Source organism: Cyanistes caeruleus, chromosome 9, assembly GCF_971803275.1.
Source record: "Cyanistes caeruleus chromosome 9, bCyaCae1.hap1.1, whole genome shotgun sequence".
NCBI lineage: Eukaryota > Metazoa > Chordata > Aves > Passeriformes > Paridae > Cyanistes > Cyanistes caeruleus.
In genome coordinates this window covers 18,223,857-18,236,867 of record NC_141709.1, presented here as the reverse complement: position 1 = coordinate 18,236,867, position 13,011 = coordinate 18,223,857, and the positions used below count along the sequence as shown (strand labels likewise).

The 13,011-nt window shown below is 36.1% G+C and overlaps 1 protein-coding gene across 3 annotated transcripts in view; it reads left to right on the top strand.

Annotated features, from left to right (window-relative positions):
- BTBD8 (BTB domain containing 8) overlaps positions 1-13,011 on the top strand; it is a 36,794-nt gene that overhangs the window by 11,876 nt on the left and 11,907 nt on the right. For all 3 annotated transcript variants that reach the window (XM_086901903.1, XM_086901904.1, XM_086901905.1), the window contains 8 exons: positions 1,271-1,360; positions 3,456-3,536; positions 4,575-4,671; positions 5,293-5,381; positions 5,586-5,688; positions 9,583-9,765; positions 10,575-10,712; positions 11,734-11,863. In XM_086901903.1, the coding sequence (XP_086758029.1) occupies positions 1,271-1,360; positions 3,456-3,536; positions 4,575-4,671; positions 5,293-5,381; positions 5,586-5,688; positions 9,583-9,765; positions 10,575-10,712; positions 11,734-11,863 (911 nt within the window). The remainder of the gene's footprint in view (positions 1-1,270; positions 1,361-3,455; positions 3,537-4,574; positions 4,672-5,292; positions 5,382-5,585; positions 5,689-9,582; positions 9,766-10,574; positions 10,713-11,733; positions 11,864-13,011) is intronic.

Genomic DNA, 13,011 nt, shown 5'->3' with positions numbered 1-13,011 from the left:
AATATCCATTTACATGTGGATGTATTTCACTGAGATAGGAAATGTTCAATAAAAGCTTTGTTATTATTTTTACTGGATGACTCACAGGAGGAATGTGCGAGAAGTTTCTAATTTAAAGTGTTGAGACTTCTGAAGCAGGAGGAGGGAAGAGAGATGAGAGAATACAGAATATAGAATGACTAGAAAAGAGACCATAAATAGTATTCTACATGCTTCTTCCTACGCAAAATGAGAGTGCTTGGAAACACTTTAAGGGACAAAAAATACATGTAACAGGATTCTCATGCCTCGTATAACATTTTGCTCTTTCTGCCACAGGAAATACATGACATAAGCTAATTTTATAAATAATAGGAAGCTTAGCAAGTGTCATGAAAAAATTCTGTGTATTAGAATATTATCTGTGGCTGCAGTAAGCCAGATAAGATACATAAAGGCTACCACTATAACTGGCGTGGATCCAGAAAACTGAAATCACAAAGCAGTTTTCATCCACTATCTTGCCTTCCTCTCTGCCACTGCACTTCCACCTTAAGAGTCCTGTTGCCAAAGTCTTCTTACCTGATATTTCGAAGACTAATACTGATAGAGAAACTGAGCTACAGAATGCAGCTCTGGAGTTTATTTATTGTCTTTTATGGAAGTAGTAGTAAATTGAATTAGCCCCGTTATGGCCAGTTATGCCTTTTAAATATAGGAGGGCAGTAAGTGTAAACAGAAGTAACTGATAGCTCCTGTTGTGAAAACACATCATATTGTCCTGGCATATGTTAATATCAACTCTTGTTTGACTTTTGGTGGCTGGCAAATTCTGAATACAAGCCATTACATACTTATCATTTTGATAAATACACATTTTGTAATATAAGAAGAATTCAAGGTGTTCAGGATATAATTATTCATAATGGGGGCTGTATAAACTGTTTTCTTACTTTGTTAAATAACTCTTTTATTTACTCCTACTTGGTAAATAAAACAGGAGAAATAAATGTGAAATTTTATATAAAAGGAAGATGCTTGTGGAAATAGATTTCCTCTGTGTGAATCTCTAAGTCATACTAAAACCAAGCTTTAACTGAAAAATTTATAGAGCAGTGTTTGTTTTTTTCTGTAGCATATTTTGAAATTCCAAGCATACTGGGAGAAAAGGCATGCAGTACACAGCTGACACCTTAATGCATAAAGGGCAAAGATTTAAGTCAATGCTATCAAAGAGTCTCATCATGAATATTTGTATGTAGTGGAATAATGTTTACTTTTTCTCTCTCAGGGCCATTTTATGTGCCAGATCTAGTTACTTTGCTGCTATGCTGAGTGGAAGTTGGGCTGAGAGCTCTCAAGAGCACATCACTCTTCAAGGGTAAGTGTTGTCTCTGCAAGTCGTGTGGGAGCAAAGGTAGGCAATTTACAGTCACTGCAAATATGTAATAACTGTGCTGTGTACAGAGCACTGAAGATTAATATGCCTTGACACTTTTCTCCAGCCTGATACATTTCCTGAGTACTGTTTTGACTTCAGGATGAAACTCTGTGTGTAGTGTATTTGTTAATATTGTCAGAAGATTCAGAAAAGTCTTTTTAATCAGGACAAGAGCACTAATCTTTTTGTGTAGAGTATGTTTTAGTATTCACAATCTACTTGAGAATTCTTTTCTTTCACTTCTTGTTGTACATGTCATGGAAAGTACTGTGAGCATCTTAACAATCCAATTTTCATGTTATTTGTACAATATATATATTTACAATGTAAAGATAAAATTTCCTAAATAGTGTTTAATTATGATATTCCAGCAGCATATACTAAAGCAATTTTATCTGGTGGGCTTGTTCACCATGGCTTTCTGTGTGAGAATAATGGAGCTGTCACTGTAGGATGAATACTTAAGGCTTCATAGATAAGCTGGGGACTGCCAGGTTAGTTCTTTCCAGTATCAGAAAACTCTATTGAAATACATTCAATTTCCTTTAAAAGCAAAGGAGTATTGATCCATGTACATGTTAGCTTTCTTTTTCAGCCATGATGTTGGCTGACTCAGTTTTCTTCAGAAAGAACTGTACCTTACAGTGCTGCTAAATATAACTGCTTTGTGTGAATATAAAATCCCTTGGCCAAGTGATACTTTCTTAAATGTTCATTTTATTTTTCTGTCAGTGTAATAATGCTGCTGCAAACTCAGAAAGGTTATCTGTTGATTTGGTTATAACTTCCAAATCCTTATAAAGCAATATACTTGCAATTTAATTTATTCCTTAGTCTTTATGGTGTTTTAGAGGCTGATTGTCACCAATTACTCAGGTGTTTACACTTCTCTTACTGTAATTGATTTCTCTGTGGTTAAGAAATTTTCATCCTTATTTTTCAGTAGGTGCATTCTCCTGAGAAGTACTGAATCCTTATATGAGACTATTCTCATGCCAGTGTCTCATCATTTCTGTTATTATGAGTCGTGTGCATAATTTTACCTTTTCCAGTTCACTTTTCTGCTTAGTGCCTGTTTCTGTGCTGTCTTCTACAACACTTATAAATGAAGTACATATGGCTTACTCTGAAATAATGAAAATTCTGCTTAAGGTAACAGCTGTCAAGACTGTGGGGAAACTCCTTCTTGCTGACTTTATGGCTGTTGTGTGTACTGCTATACAGAGAGACAGCTGTGCTGATTTTGCTTCTTTGCATGCTGAAATGCTGGGTTTTTTTCCTTTTGCTTTTAGTCATCAATGTCAATTGATTAAACATGTCTAATGTTTTAAAGGGTCTTAGCTCTGCATGAATATTCCATTTACACTAATGCACAGAGCACCTGTGGGTCCAGAAGACTGCACACAAAAATGTATGTGCACAAGTGATGTTCAGATCATGTCCATCCTTGGGGCATTCTGTGCCTTTCTGCATTAAGATGCTGGGACTGTGAAAGGATGCAAACACTGCTGTGTAGGACCAGCTTTCTTAATCTGAATAAAGACTTTCTAAATATTCTGAGTAGCGTTTCTACTTTGCACTGTAATAAAACTACTAAATGTATTTTTAGTGTTGCAAAAACATAAAATAATCATAGAGTAATTATGATAAAACATTTTTAAAATATATAGTTATTTAATAGTTGACTTATTGCTAGTAAAGAGCTTGGCAATGATGAAATCCTTCTTCCAATATTATCAGTGGAAATGGTAGTTATTAGTATTAGTCTGCTTATTGTTTATTTTTAAGGTTCTAAAGTGTTAGAAAGTTTCAGCAAGTCCATTGAGTAGCTAAATTCACCCCAAATGTAGTCCGTTTAGATACTTTTGCATTGCAAAATCTTATTGCTTTAATTAGATCAGATCATTTGCCTTCCATTCACAGAGCAGCTGGATGATGTATCAGCTTTCTGACCAACTTCCTTTGGCTAAGAAATGTGATGCATTTTATTATGGGTGTGCCTTTATTTGTATTTTTTCATTCTTCTTTTTTGCAGCATAAGCCATGCAGAAATGAATGTCATCTTGCATTTTATATATGGAGCTATTTTGGACTTCCCAGAAGAAGTTGATGTTGGGTATATGTCAAAATTTATTATTTTTTAATTTTAGCTTGTGCTTGTTTGCTTGTTCTATATTTCCTCAGTTAAAAGTCAAAAGAAAAACTCCAAAAATAAAGCTGTTGAAGAAATCTTATTTATTTGACAGCTACTGGAAAAGGTGTGCCAGCTGGTTTTGGAATACTCTTATGAGGAGAGTGAAAAACAGGATGATGTTTTATACCAAAACAATTTCCAATTTGTCTGTACCTTCCTTTTAGTTTTCAGAATAATACATACAATGTGTGATAGTATATAAAAGCTAATATTAATTATTTATTTATTTTTAAATAATCACTCATGATGAGAAAGCTAAGTAGTTAGTCTTAGATCCATGAAAGATGATATATAGAAACCAATGTAAATGTTGGCATTTTCTTCTGGGACAGTTTTTAATCACAGTTTTATACATAATCCTGTATTAGTGAAATAAATTCTGAAATTTGTGACTTATTCTCTGAAACCATTTATATATTAGGTGATGAACTCCGCCACTAAACATTAAAATGCTGCAGTTTCCTAAAAAATATGGAATTATTCATCATTTGTCTCAATATCAATGTTTAGCTAATGAATTGATACAGAAAATAAAATTATAGTATTGATTATTGTATAAAATAATAGTTTGCTCACTCTGCTTTTTAAGAATGTCATCTACAACATTTTATGTAATCTTTTGGGGAAAAAAACTACAAAATTCGGGAACTCCACTGGCACAAATATTTTTTTCATTTGCTATCCTTAAAATAAACTGAGAGTCTTCTGAACAGTTTCTCAGCTAGTGACTGAGGCTTGTTTTTATACAGGCTGAACTTGGTGGCTGGGAGATTATTATTAAGTCAATATATGTTTCTGTTTTGAAGATTATTCCTTGGCAAGTGTCACACTTTGTTATGTGTCTTTATGCAGTAAGTTCTGACTGAACCAAGAGGTGAAGTTAGCATGTAAATTGTCCTGTAAGGAAAATGCATGTATCACAAGGATTTTTTGATTCTGTTGCTACTGCCTTCTCTTTAGTCGCATGTTGGGCATTGCAGACATGTATGGGCTGGATGGACTAAAAGAAGTGGCTATCTACATTTTGAAAAGAGATTACTGCAATTTTTTCCAAAAGGTACGTCACTTCTCATGCTGCTTTGTGAGCTAAAGAGCCTGAGAATTTCAAATCTACAACTTAGCACTAAATCAGAGTGACAATGTCAGTGTATGTAAGAACTATGTGATCAAGGTGTTGCCTGCAGTTAACAGTCCCTGTTCTCATGTGTGAATCTGGCATAGATGGTGGGAGTAAGGCCTGTGATATCATCCACCTGTTTATAGACACTGGAAACCCCAGCTGATGAAAAGCAGTATTCCACATGATTAATGTATTACATGATACTGAGTATAGTTTAATATGTGCTATTGTAAATGAACTGTTCTTGGTGGACATGTGGAAATGCTATGTATTTGTATATCTTGTTTCATGGGCATATATTTAGGGAAAAGTCTGTTCAATTAAAATTGGTTTAAAAACAAATATCTGCTTAGAGTTCAGCATTTTCATGCATTAAGCTCATGAGGCTGAATCCTGTGTTACTGACATGTGGAAATAGATGACTGCATAAAGGCAAACAAACTTAAATACCATGGCAGCTGCCATTACTTCTGAATCTTTGAACTGAAGATTTTGTACTTCTGTATGGTTTCTGTACTTATATGTACAATAATTGTGATAATTTTCTAACAACTTTAGCCTGTTCCTGGCAAACAGCAACCTGTGCTGGAATGCCTGGCTATTGCTCATTCATTGGGAGTGGAAAACCTATATGCTGCTTGCATGAAGTAAGTAAAATAAAATATAATTGTTTTAAATTTATCTGCTTTCTGTTGAAATTATTTCATTTTGCAAGATAGGGTTTATTTTGGCATAAGAAATGTTTACATTTTAAACATTTTTTCAATACTTTAGAGGTATCACTTATGCTAACAAGTGAAGATAGAACATTTTTTATCTTCGTTACTTAAGAATGGCTCTCTTTTCTACAGATGGGTAGGAAAACATTTTGCAAGATGTTTTTCAGAGAAAAGCTTTGCCAATTTACCTACTGAACTTCAGAACAATTGTCTTGTTATGTTGATTAACTCTTTGGTAAGTAGTGTGCTTTGTATAAAAATAGAGCAATATAATTTTTTTCCTTATTTAGCTGTACAATGTAATTTAAGAGATAATAAATACAGATTAAAATACTCAAATCTGTAGTACATTTATACTATGCAAAAGTTACAATTAAAATAATTTTTAAAACTATTTTGATGTGAAATGTCATTGTTATGCTTCATGACACAGTCTAGTAATCATCACATCCAAGTCCACCATTAATTATAGAAAATACATTTATGAAATACAACAGTGACATCATAATGCAACATTAGGGAAGTGTTCAAGGCCAGATTGGATGGGGCTCTGAGAAACCTGGTTTATTGGAAAGTGTCCCTGCCTACAGCAGGGAGGCTGGGATTAGAGGACTTGTAAGGTCCCTTTCAACCCAGGCCATCCTATGATTCTCTGATAATGTATTTGGATATTGAGGAACAGGAAATCGCTGTATCAATTTCTGTGTTATGTAGTGGCATACATGATTTGTGATTGCATTTTCATCTTTATCCATATTCTAATTTGGAAAAAATTGGCTTCTTTTTTTTCAGATCTCAGGTGGTCACTGGCTATCAGGGATCACAAGCTATTTGTTTACGGGCAGGCTGACTTTACAGAAATAAAGTAGCAGTATAGTATTAATTCCTTTTACTTCTCAGATAATAGTACTACACTGGTCCCCCCTCAAAGCTCACCTTTCATCTTTTATGGTACTTACTTTCATTGTTTCAATTTAGACCTGCCTAAATTTAAGTATTTTCTAATTGTACTTCTGTATAAAACTATGCTTAGAGCCGATTTAAGGCAACTGATTTGAACTAGACCTGTTAACAGAAATTTGGTCAAGTACTCAGCCTGTAAATAAACTGAATTGTAACAGATATATGAAAAGTATGTAGAAATAAAAATAAATCTGTAGAGCTGCTGCCAAACATGGCTATGTATGTAGCTGTAATGTGGGTTGTCACAGACAAAATGTAATCTAACTAGCTCAGGTAACATTCACAGCATGATTTTGGTTCTAGACAACCCAATATGTGACATCTCATATATCTCATTCTGAAGTCCTTGTCCCCATGTCTGTGTTACTGTGTTACCCAAACTAAACAGCTCCAGTGTGGCCATGCACACTGTCAAACATAGCCCTGGTTCAAGAGTTGTACTCTTGGATGGTTCTGGCCAAGAACTACCCCTTGCTGAAAGGACTGTGAAGCCTTCCTGGGGCTGCTGCAACTGCGTATTAAGGTGAAAGCCTGAAAAATGTCAGATTTCAGACCTATGTGCTTTTAGCTTGGATATTAGGTAAAAATTCTTCCCCCAGAGGGTGGTTGGGCACTCAACAGGCTCCCCAGGGCAATGGTCACATCACCAGCCTAACAGAGTTCAAGAAGTTTTGACAATGCTTTCAAGCACATGGGGTGACTCCTGGGGTGTCCTGTGCAGGGCCAGGAGTTGGACTCAATGATCTGTGAGAGTACCTTCCAGTTCAGCTGTGATTCTGTGATCAAGAGAAGCTTGAGAATATTCACAGTTATAAAACCTGAACAGTTCCACCACAATGCATGTGTTCTTAGAATATAGACTTAGCAGTGTGTATCATACATTGGATAAAATTTGAGAAGTTTTAAGTGACATTTCCAGGTATAGATCAGTTCATTCTGAGCTACAGCTGTTCACAGTTAAAACACCACCCACCTCCAACTCCAGACTACCCTCAGGTGTGTACTGTAGCCATGAGCACATGTAGACACATGTTCTAGGTTCTTCTCTAGGCCCTTGTGCAACGTTATTGGGAAGTTGCAAGGTAAAAGTTAAGGCCTTCCTTCCCCTCTGCTTATTCTAGTGTATAAAGATGCTGTGGTTAGTTTGTGTTGAAATACATGTGCTACCTTGCCAGCATTTGCAGAACAGTCATGGCACTGTGGTACTTGGTACTGCCCCAGCTGTGTACCTAGCTTCTCTGGAAGGTTTTTGCAATTTGGACTAAAGTGGGTTTTAGTTCCCAATTTAATTTTTGAAATTAATGTTGGTGTGTCGATGCAAGATTCACTGGTGTTTCATGGACTGAAGTCTTGAAAGCATCTAGAGTTACAAAATTAAACAATAAAGTATAAGCCTCTTGTGCCCAGAGAATGGTTCTGGTGAGCATTCATTTCAGCATTTAAGATATCCACTCTAAAAACCTGTGGAATTCCCAGGGGAGTTTTTCACAATCTGCAGAAATGCTTTAAGCCTGCTTGAGGGATGAAGAAAAGGTCTGACATTGATTTTGCCAGGGCTCCTGTATGATTTACAGTTCTTTTACTCTGCTGCTAGAGTTTTCTGCTGTAAAACTTTTAACGGTTTGCACCCAGTTAAACAGTATAACTCTGCTGATCCTTTCATTACTGATGCTGGAATTGTGAAACCTAGTTAATGTGACAGCCCTTTAGAGAAAAAAAAAAAAAATGCAAAGAAAAGGAGATTGTTGATGGGAAAATCCCTGGGAAACCACAATGATGAACACAGAAACATTAAAATGGAAGTGCCATTTAAAGAACTGTCCAGGTGCTTTATGTGTGCCTATCCCTTATGTCTCCACTTCATGCAAGAAAATTGCTGGGTTTTTAGATAAGTAAAATGAACTCCATTTTAAAATGGTTAGGAAAAAAGTACAGTAAGAGAGGTAAAATTCAGTTAGAACCTCTTTTACAAAGTGCTGATTTAATTAGAAGTCAATGAAGGCATTTTATATTTCACTGAAAGTGTCTAATGGGAGTGAATGCTTATTGCCTTGTGAGCAGGGGTTGAATTCAAGACAATTCAAAAAGCTTGTAATTGAGTCCAGTGGGAGCAAAATCAAACCCTAAGCATATATGTAATTTTTAATTTACATTACCTGCAGAGAAGCAAACTGAGTTTTCCCAGAGATGAGTAAAATAACTTTTAAAATAAATTTTAACAATGGCTGGTCAGATTTTATATTTTAACTATAGTATGCACAAAGGAGGTACTCACTGCTTTCTGACTAACATAGGACAAACGTGATTGTGATCTGAATTTGCAGTAGGGGTTTTTTTGTCAAATATTTATCTGAATTGTTGCTTTTTCAAGTGTTACTGCATAATTTATCAGTGTCCTGCTAGGTCACATTGAATAGAGCTTTCAGGCTATTCTAATGTGGATAACCATAAATTCCAAGTTCTTTTCAAGTGATGTGTTAGCCAGTAGAAGTTGCCCTCAGGTACAGTGCTGATGCAATGCATGAAAGAACCAAAGACACAGCCCAGGATAATAAATATTAGTAAATCTGTTTGCATGTTTGAAATGTAACTAGAAACATAAGAGTTACTTTTCTTTGAGAAACTTTAGACAACAAAGAGGGCAAGTTCAGTTAAAACTCCATCTGGGAAGACAAATATTTGTTGTCTGACTCCTTTACATAAAGCAAAGGGATTCATAATTACAGAAGAAGTTTTCTCTGTATCCTGAATGCTAGGCCACCTACACTCACCTAAAACCTCAACTTAGCAGTTTTATTTAAGAGTTTATTACATCTTTCAATGACCTATGATCTTTTCCTCTATTCAGCTTCTCCAGCTAACATTTGCCTTATTTTCTTCAGGACTGCAGTATGTAGTGACGCAGTCAAAAAAACTTAATAAAAGCTATTAAAAACTTCCCTGACTTCAGGCAAAACAGAACTAATAGAGATTTCTTTTTCTGCTTTAGTTTCAAAGGCACGTATAATATTAAGAATTATAAACCCCAAAATTTATTTAAATAAGGGAAATAATGACATGATTGGATCCCTGTGCAAAAGCTCAGTAACGAACAGATGCTGTTTTACAATCAGCAATTCTTTAGGTAATTGCCTGGCAACAGGCTAATTTCTGTTTCTGTTTCAAGAACCACAAGAATGCTGCTTTCCGTTTGATGGAGAGTGACCGGCTGATCAATAGCCTTCCCCGAGTGAAATGGACAGAGGCAGCTGTGGCCTTGGCATCACGGCTACATGAGGAATGTGTAACCTTTATTGTTGCAAACTTCCTACACCTAGTACAAAGTGAAGGCTTCTCTGTTTTGTTGCAGGTAAAAGTTGCCCTCAAGATCTTAAATGCTTCCAAATAAATTGAATTGTATCACGTTTTGTAAAGTTCAGGTTGCTGAATTACCAAAATAGTCACAACTTTTGCTTTGAAGTCACTTCTATGGAAAATTAAAATGGAAATTCAGGCAGCACTAAGTTTTTTGGGGGGTGGGTTTTTCCAGGTTTGTTTTAAAGCATGTAACTGCTTTGATACACAGGGCTAATACTGCATTCGTGTTATGTGCTTCAGTTAAGCAAAAGTTCCAATTGATTTTGTGGGACAGTTTCTGTGTTGCAAAAAGCATAGATACAAGCTTTGAAAAGGCTTTCAGGCCCCTGGAATAACAGCACAGATTTACAAATTTATGGGTATGAGCAGTGTACTCAAACTTCTGCTGATCTGTGTTGTGAGTTGCGATTGTGGCAATGCTGCAGGTTCTGGTGAGAACTTACCAAGTCATCAAGCCAGTTCATTTCCCCCCGTGAAAGATGTTCTTTAATATGTACAGAGAAGTGAAAAAAATTAAGTGGGAATTTTTAAAACAATTTGCCTTTGGATCCCGGGTTGCATGGGGCTGCAAATTCATCACAGTGTCCTTGTCCCTAAAATTTCTGTTAATGAGTGAGGCCTCAGGATAATTTGCTAGAGGCCTGGAGAGGGGTGGGGTTATGGAATGGATACAAAAGAAGATGCTCAGCTTTGGAATACCCCCTGCACAGCTTGATAGCAGATCCTCTCTGCTCAGTAATGCTTTTGCATACAAAGTACATGCCTTTTGTTTTAAAAGACTGCCTTTTGTTGTTTTTTCAGGCACAAGCAATGAGCAGCAAACCTGACCTTCTAGAACTAATTTTCAATGCAATTGAAAAAAGCATTAATAATGAAAATAGCTGCTTTCTTCTTGTAGCAGTGGATATGTTGTTGGAGTCCGCAAATGTGAAGGAGATGGTAGGTTCTTCATTGTGCAGTGTTTGTAGAAAAACTATTCTGGTACAGTTCCGTGTCCTGGTTCAAATCAGATGATATGGTGTGAGCTCAGATGGCTCAGTCATGAAACTCGGGTCATACAGGAAAGCGTCTGCATAAATCCAAGGTCCTTTTGGAAGTACAGAAAACATAGGCATTTGTTTACTTTAAAGAGAAACCCCATCCTGGCAACCAAAAAAGTCCTGTGTATTACTGAAAATGTAAGTCCTATGGGCAACCCTGCCCTATTGATCTTTACTATCACTTTAAATTTGTGATAGGAGAAAAACTTAGCAAAATGTTGCATTATCTAAAACTTACAGGGGAAGAGAGCTTGTTCTCTTCCTCCCTAAATATTTCCCCCACGTTTTATGAAGGTCATAGGTACATTTGCTTTTGTTTAAAACTGTCCTCTAAAGGACTGACACTTAATTCAGTGTGTGCTTTTTGGATTGGGTGGAGGCATCAGGCTCCATGTCTGTAACATACCATGTATATTCACACAATCTAAATAATAACATTTCAGCTATGGTTTACTAATTTTGGGAACAATTCATAAACAGTATGACAAAGAATTAAAAGAAAATGAAACATTAATTACTGCAGTCTGGTGTTGTTATGGATTTACTTGGTCAAAGCAATGAAAATTTAATCAAATACATTATTTTTCCCTGGAGTATTTGACCTTGTTGTGACACAGCTGACAGTGAAGAGCTATTATGGGGTTCATTTTAAAAATAAATAAATAAAAGGAAAATAAGAGCAACAAGAGCAATGTAGTGTTTACTAGTGCTGTAATTTGTAGGTTTTAAACTATAGAAGAAATCACTTTGGTGGGCAATAATCCTTCAAAAACAGCATCTCCATCTACCAGACCGTTATAAAATATAAGTGATGACATCATTGATCTAGCTTAGGGAGTAAGTAGATTCTGAAAGGAATAATGACTGGTTGCTATGACAATATGCCCCTCGCCAGCTGCTGATTTGTTACTTGAACACAGGGTTTTACGTGCAAGATCCAGGCGCTGCGTGATAAGCTCTGGGTCTTCCTGGTTCAGTCTTTTTATGCTGTTCGTCACACAGAAGGCTGGAAGCTGATGAGGCCAGACCATCAACAGAAAATACAGGCAGGTATGTCTGGCATCAAATGGCATTAGACTTATTAAGCAATCTGTTTAGTGTATGCAATGCAGATGGAATTGTGGAGCCTGATACAAATTAAAGCAAAATATGTGCTGCTTTGTGTTTTGAAGCGGTGTTTTAGAATAGAAGCATGATGGCATGCTTAGCTAGTTTCAAACATAGGAATCAGTAAGTCATTTTCTGTGAAGAGTCCTACTTGCTTTTCTTTTTAGGAGTCTATTTGATAGAAACCCCCACTCCCACCATCATGTAGATGGATTCTATTCTTATTTACAGCTACTCTAAATTACTGAAAACACTGCAGTAGGATTAAAAACCTGATCTACCTCATTTTTAAGGAGATAAGAGCTGTGGATGAATTAAATTTGCACAAAGCAGATTATCAGTTGCATGAATTCCGTTTCTGTCCTTTATCGTTTTCTCCGTGCTGTATAAATATCGCTCGTCTCTTGCATAATGCTCATCCTGTGCACCATGAGCAAATGCAGATAGCCAGGCTCCCCGGCTGCTTGGCATTGTGATCTTGTGTGTGCTGCTGCAGAGAGCCCCTAAGGAGCTGCATGGTGTGCTCTCAACATTTTAACAGACAGCACTTCCAACAAAAAGGAGTTTTTGTTCTGAATGCTCCTTTGTTTTGAAGTACACGAGTATTCTGAGGATGTGGAACTGATGATGGAGTTCAGGTTATGGTGTAATATTAGCTTTGACAGTACAGCATTGTAAAAGAAAAGAATGTTAAATACTTCTCTGAATTCAAATCACTTTTGAGTCAAAGGAGATGTGAACATTTTTATATCCTTTTTGTTAAAGACATTAGTAGCAAGGATATAATAGTTATAAAAATATTTATGCCTAGAGGTGGATGAAAATTTTATTCTATAATTACATGCTGAAAGATGCAGTGATAGTCTTTCTAAGCATGATTTAGGAATGTAGTCAAATAATATCTCATACTACTCTGTAAAACAGCGATAGGATTTCTTCTTGGTTATAAAATCCTTCAGAAGCGGAGGAGTTGGCTTTAGAAAAAAGGGTGGGTTGTTCTGATTTGGGGTGGTTTACTTCTAAGATGATCGTGTCTATTGTGAATGATGTTTTGGCTACTTTACACTAGTGCTTCCAATAGAGAAAAAATA